Here is a 27275-nt window from a genome sequence, read left to right as displayed (position 1 = left end):
GCTACCAAAATCAAATAGGTTTCCACTATGGAATTAAAACAGGGAATCCCTTTAACTGAATGTTTAGGTGTCGTGCAAGCAAATACTGTCAGAATCCTGCTGTATTTAAAATGGGAAGAAGGGAAAGAAAAGGAAAAACTACCGAGTAGGAATGGTGGGAAAGAAATGATAAGAAAGGGTTCTGAAGGAAGATTGAATTTGAGCTATGAAATGTTAAAAAGTCATGCAACAAAGGACAGCTACTCCACAAAAGGAACAGTAATCACCCCTCAGCTCAATGAAAAAGAAAGAAAAAAGAAGGAGATAAAATGCTTTAGATAAAAATCTTCTAACCTCAGTAGTGTAAGAAGAGACCTCACTTGCAGAGGGCATTACTGAATAAATCCTGAGCCCAGTTATAACCTGGATTCTTATTCTAGATTCTCTTTACAAAGTATTAAAGTGATTGACAACATATCCAAGAACTTTTTCTTTTATATAACACAAAGGCACATTAAAACACATATAACAAAACAGAATATTTTACTTGGCAGTCTAAAATATTTTTAAGTATATACAAATCATCTTTTATATTTGAGGGCGAGAAAAAGCTCACTTGGTTTAAAATATGTTCATTTGAGGAATTTAGGATTACAAAAATAAAGATAAAAATACAGATAGACAGGAATAAAAGGATTCATAGTTCCCTAAACTGGCTTTGTAGTTTAGGAATATACATAAGGCCTTATATGGAAGCTTCCCTTATTCTGGAAACCCAAAAAAGTTAGGGAGAAATCTTTTATAAGGTGAGCACTAAAAATGAGTTTTGTCACTACACTGCTAAAATAATATTCTTCCCCCAACTTATGTGAGAGAAAACCTTAAAGTAGATAATGGAAAGAAAGATTAAGAAACATATATACAAATCTATTACTTCTATTTGCTTCATCCATGCTCATCTGTTAGATTACCGTACTCAATGGGGCAAAAAATAGTAGCAGCTCTTTATGTATAAATAGAGGCCGGATGCACGAAATTCATGCAAGGTGCTTGGACCTTGCAGCCCTGGCTTCGTCTGGAAGGTTGTCTGGATGGTCATTCCGCCATTTGGTCGATTTGCATATTAGGGTTTTATTATATAGGACTAGAGGCCCGGTGCACAAAAATTTGTGCACTCGGGGGGGAGGGGGTTCCCTCAGCCCGGCCTGTGCCCTCTCGCAGTCTGGGACTCCTCGGAGGATAACGCCCTGCTGGCTTAGGGCAGAGGGCAGGCCCAATCCCTAGGTGCAGTCCTTGGTCGGGCTCAGAGCAGGGCCGATTGGGGAGTTGGGGCGCCTTCCCTTGTCATGCACAGAGCAGGGCGGATTGGGAGGTTGCCATGGCACCCTCAGTCATGCTCAGGGTAGGGCCGATTGGGGGGTGGGGCACCGCCCCCTGTCACACTCAAGGCAGGGTTGATGGGGAGGTTGCGGCGCCACCCCGTCACGCACAGAGCAGGGCCAATCAGGGGGTTGGGGTGCTGCCCCCTGTCACGCACAGAGCAGGGCCCATCAGGGAGGTTGGGGCTCCTTACCCTGTCATGCACAGAGCAGGGTCAATCAGGGGGTTGGGGAGCTCCTCCCTATCACACACAGAGCAGAACCCATCAGGGGGGTTGAGGAGCTACCCCCTCTCACGCACAGAGCAGGGTCGATCAGGGGGTTGGGGCACCGCCCCCTGTCACACACAGAGCAGGGCCGATCAGGGGGTTGGGGCACCGCCACTGTCACACTCAGGGCAGGGCTGAGGCGAGGTTATGGCTCTACCCCGTCACACACATAGCAGGGCCCGTGGGGGGGGGGGGGGAGGGGATGGGGCGCCGCACCCTGTCATACACAGAGCAGGGCCGATCAGGGGGTTGGGGCGCCGCACCCTGTCACACACAGAGCTGCAGGGCGATTAGGGGGTTGGGGAGCTCCCCCATATCAGGCACAGAGCAGGGCTGATCAGGGGGTTGGGGCGCCTTCCCCTGTCACGAACAGAGCAGGGCCGATAGGGAGGTTGTGGCCTTGCCCCCTGTCACACACAGAGCCGCAGGGCGATCAGGGGGTTTGGGCGCTGCCCCGTCACGCTGATCACGGTGCCGGGAGGCCTCTCGGCTCTGCTGATCCCGGTGCTGGGAGGCATATTACCCTTTTACTATATAGGATAGAGGCCTGGTGCATGGGTGGGGCTGGCTGGTTTGCCCTGAAGAATGTCCTGGATCAGGGTGGGGGACCCCACTGGGGTGCCTGGCCAGCCTGGATGAGGGGATGATGGCTGTTTGCAGCTGGTCACACACCCTTCAGGGTGGGGTCCCCACTGGGGTGCCTGGCCAGCCTGGGTGAGGGGATGATGGCTGTTTGCAGCTGGTCACACACCCTTCAGGGTGGGGGTCCCCACTGGGGTGCCTGGCCAGTCTGGGTGAGGGGCTGAGGGCTGAAGCTCTCAACTGCTCCTTTTTTTTTTTTTTTTTTTTTTTAATTCTGGGCCATCTTTAGCTCCGGCTTCAGCTCTGAGGCCTCTGCTGCTAAAAGCAAGTATCTGGTTTGTTTGGGTTCTATAATCGAAACAATGTATAACTCCAGCTCTGAGATCCTGGCTCGCTGAAAGCAGGTTTCTGGGGTTTTGTTTAGCTTCTATATTTGTTACAATGTTTCAAACTGCAGGCTCAGAGGCCGGCAAGGCAGGCGGGGAACGTTGGTTTCCTCCATCACTGAAGCAAGCAAGCAAGCCTCATGTTAGTTTCAAGCTGCCTGGCTACTGGCCGCCATCTTGGCTGGCAGTTAATTTGCATATCTCGCTGATTAGCCAATGGGAAGGGTAGCGGTCGTATGCTAATTACCATGTTTCTCTTTTATTAGATAGGATTATATAGGATAAGAAAAATTATACAGCAATAGGTATATAAAAAAATGTTTTAACTAGTGATATAACCGAAGTTAATACAACTTACTTTAAAACGTAACTATTCTGATTCAATTTATTTCATTTTTTTAATACTGTTAAGTATTCATTCAAGAAGAGACCTAGGAACTGTTCATATGGCATAGGTAAGGTTAGTGACGCACATGCTTTCTCCTCAACTTGAAGAACCAGAAGTATTAAAAGGTACTGAAGAGTTCCTACCATGTGAGATTCAAAAGCACCATACATAAACAAGCAATATTTCTCTCTAATGAAGAGGATAAAATGATAAATGATGTGTGTTGGGGAAGGCTCATGGAACATTTGGAGGAGAATAATAAAATTACATATACAGTATGAACTCAACTATATAAAAATGCTTAGAAATACTAGAAAAACATATATTAAAAGCTCAACAGTGGTTATTTGTGCGGGAGCATTCATTATGGGTAATTGTTGCCTTCCTCTTTATATTGTCTACATGTATGTGTGTGTGTGTGTGTGTGTGTGTAAATATTTTAAGGAAAGCTTCATATGAAGATATGTTGAAGATTACAGACTGCCTAAAGGAAACTCAAAACTAATTTCCACAATGGGTCTAAGAAAAACAAAGCACAGACAAACTTACCATCACACAAAAGGGAAACATAACTTCCTAAGTCATCAGACATGTGGCGCATCACATTTCTACCCATTTTAAGACCAAGGAAGATCCAATAATCTATTGCTGCTCCAAGAATTCCAGTCAATAAGTAGGCTAGTTCATGTTTGAAGACCTAACATTAAGATGAGAAATGTATTATTAAAATAAAATATATGAATTCTCAGTATTTATTATTAAATTATATCCAATATTACCTTAGAGATGTATAGAGATCATAGTTTTAGAAGTATGAGTGTGGTTTATATTATCACTTCTATAATAAAAATTATTAAATTCCTATAGCAAGACATACAAACCTTACTTATTTATATTAAGTGTGCTTTACCCTACTGTTTAAAAATCTTTCTAATACGTCCGGCCGGTGTGGCTCAACTCATATTAGGAGGTTATGGTTTGATTCTGGTCAGGGCAAATGCCCATGTTGTGGGCTCAAACCCCAGTAGGGGGGCATGTAGGAGGCAGCCGATCAATGATTCTCTCTCATCATTGATGTTTCTCTTTCTCTTCTCTTTCTCTTTTTCTTTCTCTCTCTCTCTCTCTCTATCTCTCTCTCTCTCTCTCTCTCTTCCTCTCCCTGAAATCAATAAAAAAATATATTTTAAAGAGTCTTTCTAATACATAAGCTATAAAAATGAAGTATAGAAATAATATTTTTAAATATTTGATTGAAATATGAACTCTTTATCACGATGACATTAAAACTATGTCACTGAAATGCCTGTATTTTTGGTATTTTGTCTAGGCATGAAAAAAATCACTAAATTAACAGTAGGGTATAAGGCATGTGAAAAGGTTTTAATAACTATTAGGGTATCCAAATAGATTATAACTGCTAAATTCTGCCATCATACTACATCACACTATGCCTAATAGGGGATTAGTGACAGAGAAATCTCTAGCACTTTGAACCCGCAGTGACTACTGGGTTATTTCTTTTGCCCTTAGCAGACAAGGCTCTTACAGGTATATATACCTATAATATTTCACTAAGGTATCATTCGTTATCGCAAGAAGCTACTAGTTAAATAATTTTAAAACTGAAGTTCTATTTCTGTTTTTTTTGTGCAAACAAGGAGAGTGCTCAAACAGCACAAACATCAGGCATGTCAAACAATGTTTACTGAGGAAAAAACCAGTCAGGATCCTTAGTAGGTGTGCAGGCCCCCTGTTGTCCTATCACTCTGTGGAGCAAGCACACTGTATTCTCTCAGGCTAGACATTAGAATCTGGGCGACAGACTCTGAAGAATGGGGCCACGAGGATTTTCAGTTTCATGATTAGGGAAGCACCGCTCTTCCTCTGAAATGATCAGGGACCACAGTACAGAATCTTGACTGCAGCCTGATCCTGACAGGTCAGAATTCATGAGAGGGTGTCGGCACCACTTCCTCTCCTGCCTTGATTAGAGGACTGGATTTAAGCCATTGCAGTTATAGTTGTGTGACTTGGGAAGCAAGCAGCAAGACTGGCCTTAGTAAGCTGGAAAATTACCAATGTCTCCTCTGTACCCTGGGAGGGTCCAAGCATTGCAACTGACCAGAACTGACTCCTTAACCACTAGGTCTTAGCCAGAACTTTGCAGGAAGCCAGCTTCATTCCTTGTAAAGCCAACGTGTACATGGATCACTCTGAGTAAGTTTTACTTTTCCTGGTTCAAGTTATCAAGAGAATATAAAACAGAACAGTGAAAATCTATATTTAAACAAGCAAACTGATCATGTTAAGATCCATGCCACAGAACTGTTCCTTCTAATAGAATGTGAATCTCAGTATCAGCCAAGACAATACTCAGAAAGAGAGAGACTGGTAGATTTTGATATCTCAAAGTACTCCCCAGCTTAAGCAAATAGTAAATCAGAATCACTTCAGATCCCTGGTCATAGGACGCTAAATAGGTAAAAGGGAGGTTAGCCCACAGAGCTAATAAGCCTCAAAGAAAACCACAATCCAGCACTTCCAGCAGTTAAAAATAACAAAATCAACCAGTTGGGACTTTTCCTCTTTCCTTACACAAATATATGTACACATGTACCTGACACAAGAAAATACCAATATTGCTTAATATTCAATTTTCCCTGATATTACCATTATTAAACAGAAATAGGTAGGCCTTACAGTACTTTCAAGAAATAACTGTAGGTCCCCTTACCATGATTAACAAAGATCCTGCCAAAGTATTCTTATTTGGGTGCCATTAGCTAAACATACATAACATATAGCACATATCCATAATAGAAAATTTTACATAAAAAGACACTTTCAAATCCAGGTTTTAGATCCTTTTATAATATACTCTTAACTATGGCATTTAATATAAACAGAAGGCCAAGACACTGTGCTATGGATTGTATTCACTGTAACTTTAACAGGGTATAAACAATGCTACTATTTCTAGCATGGTGGATATATATGCTCTAGAAATGGATTAGTGAAAAAAACAGCAAATAAACCACCAAAATAGAAAAGTATCATGAAATACTAAAATGACTGCTAAAACTTAAAGAAAAGAACATGAATACCCTAAGAATTTAAAAAATGAAAGATAACAAGATTTGCACATATGACTTATTTACCTTAGAACTCCTAGTATGTTAAAGTTTATTACCAGACATTCTGTCAATACAGTTTTCTATGATCAGCCAGTACAACTAATCTCCAGTTTAGAAACTTGGCAATCATGCAAAAATTGACTAGCATAAAATGTAGAACAAACTAGAATCTTGGACATCTGACTCTCAGGTAGGGCTGTCTACAATATCCCCCTGCAACAGTTGACAAACTGCTCCTCTAAGATCTCTGTCAGGAAGATGTAAACATAATGCACACACTGTGCCTTTTCCTGTTTTAAACACTTGCATTTGAATGAAACCAGAGAAAATATGCTACAGTAGAGACTTGGGCTCTATTAAGGCTTTGCCCTAACAGGCTGTGATATCTTGAATAAGTTACTTAAACTCTTTATCTTCAAATTCCTTAATTTTAAATGTAAACTGGGTTCCATTTCTACCTATAATTGTAGGGCTATCATGAAACAGAACTTAAGGACATCATAAAGAAAAGTAGGTCTAACCACCAAGCTTAGTAAAATTTGTACCTCAATAACCTTGACACAATCCACCTCTGCTCTTTGCCAAGGAAAGCCCAAAGCTTTCTTAGATTAATGGCAATGAAATTCACTGCCATGGTGTCACTCAGCAATACTTGCTGACTGGCATTATGACAAAATGATATTAGCATAAACTGAGGAAATCTGTCTAGCTAATGACTTAAATTGAATGCTTCAACTTAGCAAATCAAGAAACAAATGCTTTACAGCACAGAAAATGATATCTGTGAACATGCATGGAATTCTTGAAATTGGAAACTGCCAAAAAGATTTAATTAAGTATAAGACTGAATTCTAACAGATAAAGTAACATAATACAAACAGTTTATATGAACTTAAGCAATTAAAATGAAAAAATAAAGTATTAATTTGCAAAGTTTAAAACCAGTTCGCACTTACATCCGATGCAATAATTTATTGCACATTACTTCACAAATATGTTGACTTTATTTATAAATTTGAACAAAAATCTTCAAGTTAAAAATCTATAAATCTGTTACTACTGACATCAGTATTTCCTGAGTAAATTCTTTTTTTGTTAATCCTCACCTGAGGATATTCTTTCCATTGCTATTTTTTTTAGAGAGTGGAAAGGAGGAAGGAAGTGGGGAGAGAGATAGAAATATCAATGTGAGAGAGATACACTGATCCTGCATGTGCCCGACCAGGACCTGAGAACGAACCTGGAACCCAGGAACATTCTTACCCATGATAGTCCTTTGGTGATTTAGTAAAATTATGAAAACATAAGTTTTATTACTGTTTTTATTCATAAGTGAGCCATTTCATTTATATAATCAAGTGGATAAAAAATAAACATTAAAAATGAGGACATATTTTCTACTAAAGTACACACAAAGGCAAATGAAAATTAATAAGAATGTTTTTAGTTTTAGTTTAGAAGTACTATCCTCAACTGGCAATGAAGTAGATAGTTCTATTTCTGTTGACTATTTTAAATTTATATACATTTACATAATCATATTTCTTTTAAAATCAGATACATGTACAAGAAAATGGCTATTCACCTGATTAGTGTTACTAGTATATACTAGGATTACTTGATCACAAAGTCTAGCTACACAGAGAAATAATTTTCCATTTCTAATGTCAATTAAAAAATAGGACCCTCAAAAGAATTTTCTTCTTTTAAGCATGCCTCAGAAAGCCCTCTAAATAGAATTTTTAAAACCCGTAAGGGCTTCTGTTTCTGATAAGGGAGGCCTCGATAATTCAGATAAACACTATTACAAAAGAAAACTAAAAATATTGAATAAAATAGATAAAACATCTTCTGCAAAGATATGAGAAATAGTTAAGCCAAGATCAGAGGGAAGGTCAAAACCAAGTGAAGCACTCAAAAGTAGCCCTAAGAATATTTTCTAACTCCAGAAAGAGAGCTGAGATACAGCAGTGTGGTTTTTGGAGCCTTGGGAAAATGGAGTATAAAAGTCCTAGCCCAAGACTTTACACCTAATACTCTTAGACCCTGAAGAATTTCACCCTCTGAGTAAGTGAATCAGAAGCAAAGACATGCATTTGTAACCCTGTACTTCACTTGGACTGTACAGGAACCCTCTAAATTAGACATTGGATTAGGGTAGTCATGAACTGGTAGGGATCTGGCAGAAACAAACAGAAATTTTCTTTGGAGAAAGATATTCTGTCTTTGCCACAAAATTATTGTTACAATTTCTGAAATGCAATTTACAGCACACAGTAAACAATAATTAGCTTGCAAGGGAATATAAAATATGTAAAAGAAGCAAATAACAAAAACAAATAAAGGAGGTCCACAAAGACTACAAATATGGAATTACCAGACAGAGACTATAAAATAACTACTATTGCCATGTTCAAAGACAAAAGGAAACCTTGAAAATTTTGTAGGGAACTAGAAGCCATAAAAACATGTCATAGTAATTTGGAAGTAAAAAAGTCCAAAACTGGAAAAAATATTCAAAGTATAACTGTCATGTTTACCAACATATTAGACACAACTAAAAAGAATAGTGAACTAAAAATTGGATGAAAAGAATTATCCAGAATGTTCCAAGTATATACACAACTTGAAAATATAAATAAAAGGGTAAAAAACACAGAGGATACAAAGAAGAGGTGAAATATTGGAATTTTAATAGTAGAGGAGAGAAAATGGATCAGAAAAATTATTAGGATAGAAATGATTTTCCTTACTCTCAACATAGAATAGACTTTATGGCATTTGACACAAGAGCTCTCCACCTTACTACCTTGCTTACTGATCCTGAAAAAAAATTACCTAGCTGGCAATTATGATAATTTATCAGTAATGAATAATAACAAAGCATAACTATATATAAAGCAGAAACTGTTACAAAAATAAATAAATAAATAAATAAAATAAAAAATCCACAAAGTAGATTCAGAAGAGTTAATTAAACAATTATCAAACTTGATAGAAAACACTGTAAAACAACAGAGAAAACACATTTTCGCCCCTAATATTTTAAGGAGTAAAAAATAAAAAGTTCAATTAATTTCAGAAATCAGAAATCATGTACGGCTCATTCTTTAACCAAAATTCACTATTAGAAATGAACAACAAAAGCATAGACAAACCAACAAAATCCATTAATAGTAAGAAAACCCATTAATTTAGATGTTGTAAAACACTTTCTTAAAATAATTCTTGGATCAAAGGGGAATTCATTATTGAAAGTAAAAACTACTTTGAAAAAAAATAAAATAAAAGCAGCCTAAAGTATCAAAACCTATGGAATGGATCTCAAAATGTACTCCAAGAGCAATTTACATTGTGTATGTAAAATGAGCCCTAGCCGGTTTGGCTCAGTTGATAGAGCATCAGCCTGTGGACCAAAGGGTCCTGAGTTCAATTCCATTCAAGGGCACATAACTAGTTTGCAAGCTTGATCCCAGGACCTGGTGGGGGCATGTGCAGGAGGCAACCAATTGGTGTGTCTCTCTCACATTGATGTTTCTCTGTCTCTCCCCCTCCCTTCCCCACTATCTCTAAAACAAACAAACAAAATCAACAAGAAAATATCCTCAGGTGAGGATTATCAATTACAACAAAAAAAGAATAAAATGAAAAAAAAAAATCCAAACATTCAAGTACAAGAGACAGTAAAAGAATAAAAAAATATATATGAGCAGAAATTAATGATATAACACACGAAAAAGTAGGTTAAGTCCCAAAGGCAGAGATCATTTTGAATAGGAGAAAGCAACTTTTATAATGCACCCAAACTGTAACACAATATGTTGCCATGCACTTTACATATTTTACTGTATTTAACCTTTCCAACTATCCTTCACTAAAATCACTCTATATTAAATTTCTAATGTCAGGCAAAATCTACCTACAAAGAAATAGTTCAGGAAATAACTTAACATCCAGAAAGGTAGTTTTAAAAACAAGTAGGAATTTTTATTAACACACACACAAAATTTATAAAAATTACAGGTTTCTTGGGAATAGAAATGTATAAAAGTAAAAAATCTAGAATGCCAAGTAACTATAGATTTCTTATTAAAAATCAAATAACTGTCCCTAGCTCCTGCATCCAAATGTGAGATGACAAAGAAACATGTTTCCAAAAATCTTTTACCTTAAAATTAGACAAACTAAATAGAAAACAATGATATATTTGGTTCATTTTAATATACTCAAGTAATTGAAAGAATAAAGAGAAGAAAAACATGTACCATTCAAAGATGTACTTTTTTCATAAACAATTATTCATTTATAAGTTAATCCTACTTACATCATTAGACTTGCATTTTTCCTTGTGAGAATATATAGTCCACTCCAAAAGCATATATACTGGTCTGGTCAATAGCCCAGAGGTCTCAATTCCTGACCAGAAGATTTCAAGGAGAATTGCCTTTCCCGTTATTTTCAGACTCTGAGAATCTGAGCAGTCACACAACCTAATGAGAATATGAACAAGAATTATGTCAGTCACACAACCTAATGAAAATATTAACAAGAATTATGTATTTACTAGTGGCCTGGTGCACGAAATTCATGCATGGGGGAGGAGGGTCCCCTTAGCCCAGCCTGCACCCTCTCTAATCGGGGACATCCCTCTTGCAATCTGGGACTGCTGGCTTCTAACCGCTCACCTGCCTGCCTGCCTGATCGCCCCTAACTGCCCTCCCCTGCCGTCCTGATCTCGCCCCAACTGCCATCCCCTGCCACCCTGGTTGCCCCCAACAGCCCTCCCCTGCTGGCCTGATGTCGTCACTAACTACCCTCCCCTGTAGGGCTGATCGCTTCTAACTGCCTCTGCCTGCCTCATCACCCCTAATGCCCTCCCCTGCTGGCCTGATCTCGCCCTCAACTGCCCTCCCCTGCTGGCCTGGTTGCCTCCAACTGCCCTCCCCTGCCAGACTGATCTCGCCCAACTGCCCTCCCCTTCCGGCCTGATCGCCTCTAACTGCCTCTGCCTCAGCCTCAGCCGTCAACACCATGGCTTTGTGTGGAAAGAAGTCGGATGTCCAGAAGATGGCTGGTCAACCCGGACTAATTAGCATATTACCCTTTTGGTAGTATAGATAGATTATATAGGATAGGATTGCTTAAATGGGATGGGGGAAGCCTTTTTCAGCAGAAGGAGATGCTCTTGACAGACAAAAACACATAATCCCTATATCTGGATCGATAGCTAGCCATATACACTATACTACTAAACTGGTCATGAAAAAATTGAACCACTTTCTTACACCTTACACCAAATAGCTGTTGCCCTTAAAACCCCTCCTCAGCCCCCACCTTAGGTTCTGCCTTCGCAGGTCACCCAGGTTAGGTTCTGACTGGTCGGTTTCTATGCCAGTCAGCATCAAAAGCTCTGCCTCCAAGGCAGCCATTGGCTACTCACACTTCACCCAGATTAAGTTCTGATTAGTCTGTTTCTATACCAGTCAGTGTCTTTGGGTCTACCTCTGGGCCTGATCAAAGAGGAGAGGCTGATCAGCAGCCCGCGAGGCTGGGAGAGAAACAGAGAGGCAACAGCTGATTAACAGCTTCCACGTAGGCTGGGGATCAGACCACTACAGGCCTCTCTCTGGGCCTGATCTGCAGGCCCCTCGGCAGTCAATGCTGGATTGCTATGCTGGCACCACTGGCTGCAGTCGGTGCTGGGTTGCCATGGCTTCCAGTGTTCAGTTGAGCCTTGGTCATTGTGGACTTTATGGACCCTAGCTCTTTATATGTATAGACTAGGGGCCCGGTGCACAAAAATTTGTGCACTCAGGGGGTTGGGGGGTCCCACAGCCCGGCCTGTGTCCTCTCACAGTCTGGGATCCCTCGGGAGATAACGACCTGCTGGCTTAGGCCTGCTCCCAGGTGGCAGAGGGCATGCCCAATCCATAGGTGCAGCCCCTGGTCAGGCTCAGAGCAGGGCCGATTGGGGAGTTGGGGGCCACCCCGTCATGCACAGAGCAGGGCGGATTGGGAGGTTGCGATGCCACACTCAGTCACGCTCAGGGTAGGGCCGATTGGGGGGGTTGGGGCACCGCCCACTGTCACACTCAAGGCAGGGTCGATGCGGAGGTTGCGGCGCCACCCCTTCACGCACAGAGCAGGGCCAATCAGGGGGTTGGGGCGCTGCCCCGTCACGCACAGAGCAGGGCCCATCATGGGGGTTGGGGCTTCGTATCCCGTCACACACAGAGCAGGGCCAATCAGGGGGTTGGGGCGCTGCCGCCTGTCACGCACAGAGCAGGGCCCATCAGGGGTTTGGGGCTCGGTACCCTGTCACGCACAGAGCAGGGCCCATCAGGGGGTTGGTGCTCCGTACCCTGTCACGCACAGAGCAGGGCCCATCAGGGGGTTGAGGAGCTCCCCCATCACTCAGAGTAGGGCTGATAGGGGAGTTGGGGCACCGCCCCGTCACACACAGAGCAGGGCGGATCAGGGGTTTGGGGCACTGCCCTCTATCACCCACAGAGCATGGCCGAACAGGGGGTTGGGGCGCCGCACCCTGTCACACACAGAGCTGCAGGGTGATCAGGGGGTTGGGGAGCTCCGCCCTATCAGGCAGAGAGCAGGGCTGATCAGGGGGCTGGGATGCCGAACCCTGTCACGAACAGAGCAGGGCAGATAGGGAGGTTGTGGCCCCGCCCCCTGTCACACACAGAGCTGCAAGGTGATCAGGAGGTTTGGGCGCTGCCACCTGTCACGCTGATCCTGGTGTCAGGAGGCCTCGAGGCTCCGCTGATCCTGGTGCTGGGAGGCTTATTACCCTTTTACTATATAGGATAGAGGCCTGGTGCATGGGTGGGGGCCGGCTGGTTTGCCCTGAAGGGTGTCCTGGATCAGGGTGGGGGTCCCCACTGGGGTGCCTGGCCAGCCTGGATGAGGGGATGATGGCTGTTTGCAGCTTGTCACACACCCTTCAGAGTGGGGGTCCCCACAGGGGTGCCTGGCCAGTCTGGGTGAGGAGTTGAGGGCTGTTTTCAGGCTGGAACTGAAGCTCCCAACTGTTCCTTTTTTTCTTTTTTCCTTTTTCATTCTGGGACAGCTTTAGCTCTGAGGCTCCAGCTCTTAGGCCTCAGCTGCTGAAAGCAGGTATCTGGTTTCTTTCGGTTCCCGAAACTCTGTATCAACTCCAGCTCTGAGATCCCAGCCGGCTGAAAGCTGGTTTCTGGGGTTTTGTTTAGCGTCCGTATTTGTTACAATGTTTGGAACTGCAGGCTCAGAGGCTGGCAAGGCAGGCGGGGAAAGTTGGTTTCGTCCGTCCCTGAAGCAAGCAAGCCTCATGTTCGCTTCAAGCTGCCTGGCTGCTGGCCGCCATCTTGGCTGGCAGTTAATTTGCATATCACCCTGATTAGCCAATGGGAAGGCTAGCGGACGTACGGCTAATTACCATGTTTCTCTTTTATTAGATAGGATGGTCAGTATGATCACTATAGTTATTAGACACAGTATCTTGTCAGTAGACAAAAAATAAATTCTAGCTAGGGACTAGGAGGAAGGGAGGAAAAGGGAGATATCTGTAATACTATCAACAATAAAAATATATTTTAAAAGTTCTAGCAATTTCTGAATAGAGCAAGGTCATAATACATAAAATTTATCTTTAAAATAAAAGCCTAAGCGGCCATTATGGCAGAAGAACCAGAATGACCCTTCACTATAATGTGAACTGACCACCAGGGGGCAGACTTTCAAGTCAGGAGCTTCCCCCTGGTACTCAGTGCGCTCCCATAGGGGGAGTGCCACTCAGCCAGAAGAGAGGCTCATGGCTAGTGAGTGCAACAGCGGTGGCGGGAGCCTCTTCCACTTCCGCAGCAGCGCAGAGGAGCAACGAGCTTAGCAGTAGGGAGCAGTGAGCAGGCGGGCGGGTGATAAGGAATGAGGGCTCCTGGACTGTGAGAGGGATGTCCGACTGCTGGCGGGGAGCGGGCCTAAGCCAGCAGGCAGACATCCCTCGTGGGGTCCCAGACTGAGAGGGCGCAGGCTGAGCTGAGGGGATCCCCACCCTACCCCCACCACCAGTGCACAAATTTCATGCACCCGGGCCTCTAGTAGTTTTAATAAAGGATACCATATAAAAAAATGTCCTGAGTTCAACATAACGACCAACAAGTACACATAGTAATCTAACTTTAAGAGCATACACAAAACTTATGATTATTACAGATTCAGTGTTAAAACCTAAAATACAGCTTTTTACTTAAGCATTCAGTTACTTAAAATTCAAAAGTATATAAATTACGAAAAATAAAAACACTCTCACATACCCAAATGTATAAGCTGGTGAAAAATTAAAATCTGAACTAAGGATACAAAAAAAGACCTCTATTGCCACTTAAGGACTGTGTGTAGAAATATGTTTTAAAAATAAATCTACTTCAAACTGGAAAACTAGGTGATTTTTAAAAAATATGTATATAGCCCTAGCCGGTTTGGCTCAGTGGGTAGAGTGTCAGCCTGGGGACCAAAGGGTCCTGGATTCGATTGTGACCAAGGGCACATGCCCAGGTTGAGGGCTCAATCCCCAGTAGGAAGCATGCAGGAGGCAACTGATCAATGATTCTTTTTCATCATTGATGTTTCTGTCTCTCTATCCCTCTCCTTTCCTCTCTGAAATCAATAAAAAATATAAAAATAAATAAAATATGTATATAAATGATTATAAAAATGGTATGTAAAACAATGTAAATATAAAAAAAGTGGTGTGTTTTTTTGTGATTAAAACTTACTTTTGACTCAGTTGTCGTACTTCACTTTCAGCTAAATTGAAGAAAAATTTGAGCAGTGTCAGGTAAAGTACCTTAGAGCCAGTAATATTTTCTGAAATCTGATGACAAAAATTTTCATTGAAAAGGCAAGACCTGAAAAACATGAACCCAACAAAAATACAAACAATTTATTGAGTAATTTGTGGACATAGTATTTTTTCGAGTATTACTGGAATTGTAATAAAATTTGCTTCAACAAAATATAAAGCAAGGTCAGTAAAATTTATTACTATTTTCTTCCTTTAAAAAATTAAATCATGTCAAGTATTTCATAATATTACATTTTTAATAATACAGGTCTAATTTCTTTTTCAATGATAGTAATGTTTAATAACCATCTGGTACTCTCCCTCTGTACTCTTTATATCACTGATAAAGAATAAAAAATAATGAATTTCATTAAACCCTTTTGATTCAGATGACCAGCTATACTCTCAATATATAATACTCTCCATAATCCCCCTCTTACTCAAGAGAATTTTATTTTTCATTATTTAGTACAATGAAGATTATTTTAGGGCTAATTTTTAGAGTTCCAAAAATTTAGCATTTAATTTCTTTCTGACAGTAGTCCTGTCCAACAGAATGTTCTGTGATGATGGACATGTTTTACTGAACTGTAAGTTGTGCAATGAAGGACTTAAATTTTTAATTATCTAATCTTAATTAAATAGTTACATAAGACAGTGGTTACTGGATTGGACAACAGAGTTCTATAGTAGTTTTCCAAAGAGAATATAATATTACTCAGGACTATAGATCTGAAATAAATAGAGTTCTAGGCAACTATTTACTACAATTTTATCTAACTTTATTATCAATTATATTAATGATATACTTGTAACTTTGTCCTTCTATCTCTACCTTCCTCAATTTCTGTTTGAATACCACATTCTCAGGTTAGGAAGTTTCTTAGGAGGTATTAAATTTGACAATTCATTTAATATTCAAATCTTTTCTACAAGATCCTCCATGCCCACAATCAGTTACTCAGTGTATCTGAAAATTTCCAGAGATGGGTACTATAGTATCCTTTCTTAAAAAAAAAAAAAAGTACATTATAAAAGATTTCAAATATATTAAAAAGTAGACTAATATCACCCCACTCACCTGCATTCATACCACTTCTCTAGGTTCTTTTCCCCAACCCTCATCAAACCCAATTATTTTGAATCAAAATCTAGATATTTCTGTTTATCAAAAAATATACTTTAAGCTGTCCAACTTTCATTTCCTGTAGATTCAATTAATTCATCCAAACATTTATTAAGCAATTTTTATGTTTCAGGCATTAAATTAAGCACTGAGGTTAAGGCTTAAAACTGAGCATCTACTCTTATGTCAAAGATTTCTTTGGAAAGAGCATACTGGGGTACTCTGAATATAAATTAAGAGGAAAAAGTGAAATCAAGGTCAATAAAGCAGGTATTACAATACTTTTACATAAGAAGCATTTAGGGCTTTTAAAATAAAGGCAATGACAGTGAAGGAAGAAACAGATTTGGAAATTAGAAAGATGTCAGCTACATACATAAAGCATATATCCTCATATCCTCTACCGTGCTAGGCTAATGCTATTGTGTTAGAATTGTATTTTCATACCAGTCACTTTCAAAAGTGAAAAAAACTGTTTGTTATATTTATCTTCTTATCCGTGAAGTGTAGCACAGTGCCTGGCTCCCAGTAAATATTCAATAAACATTTGCTGAAAGAATGCATTAAATGCATGCTAGCTAGTAGTTTACTAGGTGTACCAGTTAATAATGTGGATTTTTTTTTCAATAGATGGAGTTACACATATGTTGATATAGATACCATTTGATATTTATGCTATTTTGTTGTATTGACAACAAGCTTCAAAACTTCATATGTCAAATTTGCTGAATTTGTTAACATCATAGATATTTTTACACATAAAAATGTCAAATTTCGGCAGAGACTACGCCATCTTGAAGGGGAGAGTGGCTGTGATCAGAAGCCTAGCCTTATCTTCCACCAGAAAGAACTCAGACCCCTCCCAGGACCCTACAACCACAACACCCAGGGACCAGCTGCAAACCCACAAACATAGGGTCTCAAGCAGAGCGAATACGCGACGCAGATGAGCCCTGCACCTTCTCAGGGAAAGGTCAAATATTGCCTAGAGAAAGTCAATGCAGGTGACAAAGAGCTACATAACCAGACACACAGAGAGGAGCAATCATGGGGAGACAAAGATACAGCCCGCATACGAAAGAAAAAGAGACATCACCAGAAAAGGAAGTAAATAAAATGAAGGCAAGCAACATGTCAGAGAAAGAATTCAGAGAAATGGTCATAAGGTCGCTGAAAAGGTTGGAAGACAAATTTAACAATATATGTGTAAGAACCAAGAGGAAATGATAAACCAAGAAGAAATGAAAAATGACATCGCTGCGATAAAGAACTCAATAGAAAGCATCAACAGTAGAATAGAAGAAGCAGAGGACCGCATCAGTGAGCTAGAAGACAAGGTAGGAAAAATACCCAGGCAGCGCAGCATCTAGATAAAAAACTTAAAAAACAGGAGGAGAGCCTAAAGGAACTTTGGGACAACATGAAACAAAACAACATCAGCATAACAGGGGGGCCAGAAGGAGAGGAAACTGAGCAAGGAATAGAAAACCTGTTTGAAGAAATAATAACAGAAAACTTCCGTGATATAGGGAAGAAAAAACTTATACAAGTCCAAGAAGCTCACAGAGTCCCAAATAAAATGAACCGCAAAAGACCGATGCCAAGGCACATTATAATTAAATTGGCAACAACCAATGACAAAGTAAGAATCTTAAAAGCAGCCAGAGACAGACAGTTATCTACAAAGGATCCCCCATCAGACTGGCGACTGATTTCTCAACAGAAACACATCAGGCAAGAAGGGAATGGAATGAAATATACAAAGTCATGCAAAGGAAGGGTCTGAATCCAAGAATACTATTCCCAGCAAGGCTATCAATCAAAATTGAGAGTGAAATCAGGAGTTTCACAGACAAAAAAGGACTAAAGGAGTTTATTACCACCAAACCAGCAATGCAGGAAATGCTAAAGGATCTGCTGTAAAAAGAAAAGAAATAGGAAGCGAAGAAGGAACACAGGCATAAAGAATAAAAATGGTGACAAACAAGTACCTATCAATAATAACTTTAAATGTAAATGGATTAGATGCCCCAGTCAAAAGACATAGGGTAGCTGAGTGGATAAGAAAACATGACCCATATATCTTCTGTCTAGAGGAAACCCAACTCAGAACAAAGGACTCACACAGACTGATGGTGAAGGGACAGAAAAAGGTTTTTCAGGAGAATGGAAATGAAAAAAAAGCTGGGGTAGCAATACTTATATCTGACAAATTAGACTTCAAAGTGAAGGCCATAACAAGAGATAAGAAAGGCCACTTCATAATACTAAAGGGAGCAATTCAACAAAAGATATAACTCTGGTAAACATGTATACACCCAATACAGGAGCACCCAGATACATAAAAAAACTTCTGGAGGATATCAAGGTAGAGATTGACAGCAATACAGTCATAGTAGGGGATTTTAATACCTCACTAACACCACTGGACAAATCCTCTAAACAAAAAATCAGCAAAGAAACATCAATCTTAAATGACTCACTAGATCAAATGGAATTGACACCTTCAGAACATTTCACGCCAAAGCCACAGAATATACGTACTTCTTAAGTGCACATGGATCATTTTCAAAGATAGACCATATCACAGGAAAAGTCTCTTCAAATCAAGAAGATATAAATCATATCAAGCATCATCTCAGATCACAATGGCATAAAACTAGAAATCAACTACAATAAAAACAATCCAAAAAAATCAAACACCTGGAGGCTAAATAGCATGCTATTAAACAATGACTGGGTTACCAAAGAGATCAAAGAAGAAATAAAAAGCATCACAGCAACAAACGACTATGAAAATAGAACAATCCAAAATCTATGGGACACAGTGAAAGCAGTCTTGAGAGGGAAGTTCATAGCTCTATAGGCCTACCTCAAAAAAAAAACCAAAAAACGGTGGTAATAAATTATCTAACCCTACAACTCAAAGAGTTAGAAAGAGAGCAACAAGAAAAGCTCAGTATAAGCAGAAGGAAAGAAATTATAAAGATCAGAGCGGAGAAAAATGACATAGAGACCAAAAAAATAATACAAAAGATCAACAAAACCAAGAGCTGGTTCTTTGAAAGGATAAACAAGATTGATGAACCTCTAGCCAGGCTGACCAAAGAGAGAGAACACAAATAAACAAAATCAGAAATGAAAGAGGTGAAGTAACAACCGATCCCACAGAAATATAAACGATTATGAAAAAATACTATGAACAACTCTCTTCCAACAAAATGGACAACCTAGATGAAATGGACATATTCTTATAAAAATACAAGCTCCCAAAACTCAACCAAGAAGAATCAAAAAACCTGAATAGGCCGATAACTACCGAAGAAATTGAAATAGCGAACAAAAATCTTCCAGCAAACAAAAGCCCTGGTCCGGATGGCTTTACAGGCAAGTTCTACCAAGCATTCAAAGAAGAACTAAAACCTATCCTCCTCAGACTATTCCAAAAAAATTCAAGAGGAAAGCAGACTTCCAACCTTTTTCTAAGAAGCCAGCATTACCCTAATCCCAAAACCAGATAAAGACACCACACAAAAAAGAAACTACAGGCCAGTATCCTTGATGAACATAGATGCTAAAATCCTCAATAAAATTCTAGCAATCAGATTCAGTAATACATTAGAAAGATCATACATCATGACCAAGTGGTATTTAATCCAGGGATGCAAGGATGGTACAATATCTGCAAATCAATAAATGTGATACATCACATAAACAAACTGAGAGACAAAAATCACATAATCATATCAATTGATGTAGAAAAAGCATTTGACAAAATCCAACACCCTTTCTTGATAGAAATTCTCAGCAAAGTGGGAATATAGGGATCATACTTCAACATAATAAAAGCCTATATGACAAACGTACAGCCAACATCATACCCAATGGGCAAAAACTAAACCCATCTCCCCTAAGAACAGGAACAAGAAAAGGATGCCCACTTTAACCACTCTTGTTCGACATAGTACTAGAAGTACCAGCCATAGCGATCAGACAAGAAGTAGAAATAAACAGCATCCAAATTAGAAAAGAAGAAGTAAAACTGTCCTTATTCCCAGTTGACATAATACTATACAAAGAAAACTCCAAAGACTCCATCAAAAAACGACTAGAACTAATAAATGAATTTGGCAATGTAGCAGGATACAAAATTAACACTCAGAAATCTATGGCCTTTTTATACACCAATAATGAACTCACAGAAAGAGAAATGAAAAAAAAAAAAAAACACGCAAAAAAACAATACCATTTACCATTGCAACAACAAAATTAAGATACCTAGGAATAAACTTAACCAAGGACATAAAAGACCTGTACTGAGAAAACTAAAGGACACTGAAAACAGAAACAGAGGAAGACATAAACAAATGGAAGAACATACCATGTTCATGGATTCGTAGAATCAACATCATTAAAATGTCCATACTACCTAAAGCAATCTATAGATTCAATGAAATACCTATTAAAATACCAATGGCATACTTCAAAGATATAGAACAAACTCTCCAAAAATTCTTCTGGAATAGAAAAAAGACCCCGAATAGCCACAGCTATTCTGAGAAAGAAGAACAAAGTTGGAGGGATCACAATATCAGATATCAAGCTATATTACCAAGCCACAGTTTTCAAAACTGCCTGGTACTGGCACAAGAACAGACATATAGACCAATGCAACAGAACAGAGAACCCAGAAATCGACTCAAGCCATTATGCTCAATTAATATTTGACAAAGGAGGCAAGAGCATACAATGGAGTCAAAACAGTCTCTTTAATAAATGATGCAGGGAAATTTGGTCAGATATATGAAAAAGAATGAAACTAGACCACCAACTTATACCATACACACAAAAAAAAACTCAAAATGGCTAAAGGACTTGAATGTAAGATGGAAAACCATAAAAATCCTACAAGACTCCCTAGGCAGCAAAATTGTAGACATTCGTTGTAGCAATATCTTTACAGACACAGATCCTAGGGCAAGAGAGACTAAGGAGAAAATAAACAAATGGGACTACATCAAAATAAGAAGCTTCTGCACAGCAAAAGAAACCATCAACAAAACAACAAGAAAGCATGGGAGGAAATATTTGCCAATGTTATCTCCGATAAGGGTTTAATCTCCAACATTTATAGGGAACTCATACAATTTAGCAAAAGGAAGACAAACAATTCAATCAAAAAATGGGCAAAGGACCTAAATAGACACTTTTCAAAAGAGGACATTCAAAAAGCCAAGAGACACATGAAAACATGCTCAAAGTCACTATCTGAGAGATGCAAATCAAAACAACAATGAAGTACCACCTCACACCTGTCAGAATGGCTATCATCAACAAATCAACAAATGACAAGTGCTGGAAAGGATGCAAAGAAAAAGGAACCCTCCTTCACTGCTGGTGGGAATGCAGACTGGTGCAGCCATTGTGGAAAACAGTATGACGTTTCCTCAAAAATTTGAAAATGGACTCCCATTTGACCCAGTGATACCACTTCTAGGAATACATCCCAAGAAAACAGAAACACTAATCAGAAAGGATATATGCACCCCTATGTTCACAGCAGCACAATTTACAATAGCTAAGATTTGGAAACAGCCTAAATGCCCATCAGCAGATGAGTGGATTAGAAAACCACAGTACATCTACACAATTTATATCCAATAAATTTTCTTAATTTTTAAAACAATATGCAAGCTTAGCATTTTGTTAAAAAATAAAAACAAATAATGATTTGGCTTTCTGTGAATCCATTTCAGGCATTCAATAAACATGTTTTAAATCAGCGGTTCTCAACCTGTGGGTCACGACCCCTTTGGGGGTCAAACGACCCTTTCACAGGGGACGCCTAAATACATCCTGCATATCAGATATTTACATTATGATTCATAACAGTAGCAAAATTACAGTTATGAAGTAGCAACGAAAATAATTTTATGGTTGGGGGGTCACCACAACATGAGGAACTGTATTAAAGGGTTGCGGCATTAGGAAGGTTGAGAACCACTGTTTTAAATAAACTGATTGACAAACATGACCAATTCAGACGTGACCTTTCTATAAGAGTTCTGCAATAAATACAACACAAACATTACATATCCACACATACAATAAATTTTGAAAGAAAACATTTACTGCTTTCATGAATTCCTAAAAATCCAACATAACTACTAAATTAGATCCTCACATGTGAAATTCCTTACCTGATAAGCACTTCTATTAGGGACCATGCTCCTTTCATACAAGTTGGACATTGAAACAATTCTAAGTAATATCTTGACATCGTTGGGGACTTCCAAGGAGGATGCAGGTGAAGAAGAGCTGACAATATATGAAAGTATCGACCAGAAAATGTATCTATATTATCCTATTGTTTAAAAATAAACAAACAAATCAAACACTTTAGCCAAAAGTATACTTTCACCAGCTAATTCAGTCTAAAACTATAGTAACTATGGCCTAACTTTCTTGTTAAATAAATTTATTTGAGCAAAAGATCAGATAGAAGTATGTAGCTAATTAAATACTACAACATATTTATGTACACTCTAAATATCTATCTAAACATTAGATCAGGGGTCCTCAAACTATGGCCCGCGGGCGACATGCAAATACAAATATTGTATTTGTTCCCGTTTTGTTTCTTTACTTCAAAATAAGATATGTGCAGTGTGCATAGGAATTTGTTCATAGTTTTTTTTTTAAACTATAGTCCGGCCCTCCAACTGTCTGAGGGACAGTGAACTGGCCCCCTGTTTAAAAAGTTTGAGGACCCCTGCATTAGATAATACTAGCTTTGGGGACTAACTTATATGAAATGCCCATTTTACTTTTAATGATTAGAGTGAGATAAGAGTTCCAAAATGTGATCTGAAAGGAACTAAAGGTAAGAAGTTTTTCATGCAACATTCTTTCTTATCCCCAACATTCATCTGACATAGCTTCAACCTGTTATTTCTTCAATTTGGCACCTTGCTTTTGAACATGATTAAAAAGCTACCTTTGAAAAGCTATTCCTATTGGTTTTCACAATTTAAAAAGCATGTTATCTATACTATAAATAAAAACGGTTATTATCAATGTACTAAAGGAGTCATTTACCAAATGGCACTCTAGGTCATTGTAGTGTAATGTTGTCTATTTTCACTGCCATGACACACACACACATAAAAAAAAAAGATAAAATTTTTTCCAAGATAAAATTACCTTGGAAATCCTGAGAAAATAGTAAGTTAAAAGCACTCAGAGTAATACCTGGTAAATTGTTTAAAAACAGAAGAGAAATAGTAATAAATGGGCACCACATTTCCTATTAAAATGAGGCAAGAAGTACTGAAGAGAAAATTAGCTGTAAGCATACAAGAAACGAAAAAATTTTCATATTTTACATTCTTTGAAAGACTGTTCTTACCTGTAGAATATTCTCTAGAAGAGCATGAAGAAGGCATACAGGAGGGATATAATGTGCTTGCAAAGAGGAAAGCTCTTCAATTGCTTCTTTAAAAAACTGGCCTTCGATGAGACTTTCAATTAAATTTAATATACCTCTGGGAATTTCAGCATTTTTAGCCTAAGAAAGGAGAGAATCTATGACTCATACAAGGTAAGGGTAAAATCCTGGGATCAAATCTTGAATTATCAAGGAGCCTTAATTTCAGCATCTGTAAAGTGACAATAAGTCCTGACTTTATAATTGATTGTTACATGGTTCAAAAAGGATGATTTATATAAATGTGTTTGACAACTATAAGGCACTGCAAAAAATATATTACTGCTTTACTTATTCTCTGTTGCCTTAAATAGTAAGGGGAAATACTACCTCTAAAAGAAATAATTTAAAAGGCATTTGCAAAGTCTGGCTGATGATGAGGAAACCTAAGTCAGAGCTACAATTACACATAATTCTTTAGGTGCAAAATTATTTTTTATTTTTCTTTTAAACTTATAAGCAAACTATGTCTATTAAGATATACTAAATATATTAAAATTTTTCAAGCACCATCAATATTTGCAAAAGTAACAACTGCATAATGTCATTAAAAATCACTCTGAGAATGCACATTAATACAGTTCTAAGAGTTCCACGAAATATATTCCCCTTGGTCAAAATATTTTTAACAAAGCAAGATAACCACTTTGAACTAGTCAAGAATCAAAAATACTCTAAAAGACTACATGGAATAAAATAATCATTTTAAAGAAGTGAAAAAGTATATAAAAGATATATACATTTTTAAATATATTTTAATCTATAAGTAGTATTTATAAAAGCTATAAAATATGAGAACAGGGATACAAAACTCATCTATGATGAGCACAAGGTTTTAATTCTTGTTATTACATTTTACTACCATATAAAAATGTTTGAGGCTTTGACAGACAGTATTTTTAATTAGGAAAACTCCATTTAAAATTTAATAGGGGCCCTGAAGTCATCTCAATACACCCAAGTGTGGGTTTGGCACATACAAGAATCTACCAATGAATTCATAAATAAGTGGAACACCAAATAGACGTTTCTCTCTCTGTCCCCACCCCACTTCCTCTTTCTCAAATTAATAAATGAAAAAAAGGAAGCTTTGTGGGCAGACAATACATTCCTTTACATCAAAACACTAAAAATAACAAAACATAAAGCTCACTTTTTCCCCATCACCACCATACTGCAAGCCCCTTACCTCCACATTGTATACTGGTTGTTTATCTATCTTAATGCAGCTGTATCTGATAGCCTACAAAATATCAATTATATAATTAAAATTTAACATTTTTTTGGTCAAAAAATACATTTCAGTTTACAAACTTCAGCCAAACTTACAAAACAAATTTTGATACTCATGTTTGCTCAGGCAAGGGACATCTGTCATTTTAGGGTAACGGTACTCTGATGAATATGAACATTCTCTATTTTCTCCTTCTAAATTAAAATACCTTAAAAGGCAAAGTCATATTTACTATGAAGATCTGGAGAGGTCCACTGTCCTCACTATTTTAATAATTAGAAATATGAATAGGGAAAACATTTCATATAAGGGTCCATAGAAGAAAAATATGCAGTCATGTTTTCTATAAAGTCACATATATACCTTCCTCTATTCTTATAAAATACCTACAATTATATATTTGTTTAAAATATTAAACTAGAAAAATATCTTCCACAAACATAAAGATAATATCCTGATTATATGAAAAGCTAAAAAATTTACCAAACCATAATTTTTCTTGAGCTTATCAGATAGCAGAGGCCTCTTAGTGCAATCAGCTAAACTGAAATATGAAGAAAGACAGGAGCCTCCAAGGAAATGGGACATGAGCACTAATTTATCTGAAACACAGCATGGTAGAAAGAGAAGGCCTCCATTAAACGGGTAAGAAAGTTTCAGCTAAAATTTCCACCACTAGCTACAGGTCAAGTGAGGGCTGCATGAAGACAGCAGAACCCCTGGGAATCAAAGACATAAGGGGAGTAAGCACTCAATGGAAGTATTTTCTCCAAGGATCTCATCAAGGGCACATGGAAAAAAAGGAGACAGGATGGGAGACTAAAGAAATCTTCCCTAGGCCTGGGCAAGGTGAACAGCAGTTGCTATGAGAAAGGCAACAAACCATGTTACATATAATTTATCTGTAATCATGGAGGTATTAGCAGAGAATGCAACATATTTACTAAGTGGCCAAATAATTACTGTTCATAACAAATTAATGAATTAAGAAAAGTATTTTAAGAAACATTAAACATAATAAGGAGCCATTTATTATTTTTATTAATTATTATTGTTTTGGATATGTTAAGAGAACAGGAAACGATACAAAATCTTTAATATGCCAAGTTCTACCTGAGTTCTATATATGTGCTTCCTTAAGGCATTTTTTATTTCAACAATATCCACATTTGTCCTGATATCCTTGGTTTTTGATTCTTTGGCATGATCAGCAAAAACAGAAATCTTCCTTTCTTTCTGCATACATGGAAAAGTACATTAGACAGTGTACTATACAGATAGTGTCAACACAAGTGATTAGTATCACAATGGACAATATAATGCAAGAGCACATCCATTCAGTGTTAACCACAGCAAGTATCCTTCCAATCATATTATATAAAGATTATACAATGAAAAAAAAGTTTTTAAAAAGCAGACAGTTCGATTTGGAAAGTTTTACCTGATACTTACATATGTATTTTCTTAAGGTATTTTTCATTTTATTTAGCCTGTCCCAAATCTTTCCTAGAATCTCTTGTGTTTCTTTGTTGCCATGCTCACGAAAAATATGATCCATTATTTATTTACCTTTATCATTCTCTAAAGAACCTCCTGAATATATGTATACAAATTTAAATCTACAATAAAAGCATAATATGCTAATTAGACTGGACATCCCTCCAGATGACCTTCCAGACAAAGCCAGGGCTGTGAGGGAAGCCTGGGTCCCAGGTGCCAGAGGGAAGCCGGCTTGGTGCTGGCAGCCAGGGGAAGGAAGGCCTACTTTTGCACGAATTTCGTGCATTGGGCCTCCAGTTGTAAAATAAAGTTATAATCTAGAAAAATTAACTCAAGAAGGATCCTGTTTTAAAGACAAGCTATCTTATTAAAATGGTCTAAATTATTCTAGAAAAGAGAACGATAAAAACTAAACTTTAGACCAGAATGTGTTAACCAAACTACATACACATGTAATCTTAAGGTACTTTTAACAATTTTAGCTTCTTTTTTCAGAACATTTGTTTCATTTTTTTGTTTGTTTTGTTACATTCAGGCAAAACAAAGTGTATTTGAATATCCTGATTATTAACTCAAATTTCTTTGTGTATATGTAAAAATACTTTCATTGTGAACCAAAGTTAACCATAACATTATGTATATCACATCAGATTAACTGAAGAAGGATTTCCTGTAAGATGTGCAGGTTAATATTTAACATAGCAAGCAATCATAAAAATCAGACTATATATGTCTACATTACACTAGGGAAGAGCCAGAAAAAATGAAAACTGTTTAGCTTAGCTTACAAAGTTTTACCTGATCTCTATATGTATGTTCTCTTAAGGTACTTTTAATTTTATCATGTTGGACGTCCTTCCTGGAATCTCTCTCTTTTTCTGTTTTGGCTTTTTTCCTCCAAGTATAACTCCTTTGAATTTCTTCATCCTTTTTCTTAATTCCCTTCTACATGTATTTAGACAACAATTAAACAAAG

At 38.2% G+C, this 27275-nt stretch overlaps 1 protein-coding gene across 1 annotated transcript in view; it reads right to left on the bottom strand.

The window, feature by feature from the left end:
- SLF1 (SMC5-SMC6 complex localization factor 1) overlaps positions 1 to 27275 on the bottom strand; it is a gene marked incomplete at its 5' end in the record, with an annotated part of 57903 nt that overhangs the window by 11889 nt on the left and 18739 nt on the right. The window contains 8 exons of the mRNA XM_081088720.1: positions 3533 to 3680; positions 10442 to 10607; positions 14886 to 15017; positions 22280 to 22443; positions 23488 to 23646; positions 24755 to 24808; positions 25913 to 26035; positions 27098 to 27244. Of these exons, the coding sequence (XP_080944846.1) occupies positions 3533 to 3680; positions 10442 to 10607; positions 14886 to 15017; positions 22280 to 22443; positions 23488 to 23646; positions 24755 to 24808; positions 25913 to 26035; positions 27098 to 27244 (1093 nt within the window). The remainder of the gene's footprint in view (positions 1 to 3532; positions 3681 to 10441; positions 10608 to 14885; positions 15018 to 22279; positions 22444 to 23487; positions 23647 to 24754; positions 24809 to 25912; positions 26036 to 27097; positions 27245 to 27275) is intronic.

The sequence above is a fragment of the Myotis nattereri genome (genome assembly GCF_964212035.1).
Source record: "Myotis nattereri genome assembly, chromosome: 4".
Taxonomy (NCBI): domain Eukaryota; kingdom Metazoa; phylum Chordata; class Mammalia; order Chiroptera; family Vespertilionidae; genus Myotis; species Myotis nattereri.
This window is presented reverse-complemented; position numbering and strand designations above follow the sequence as displayed.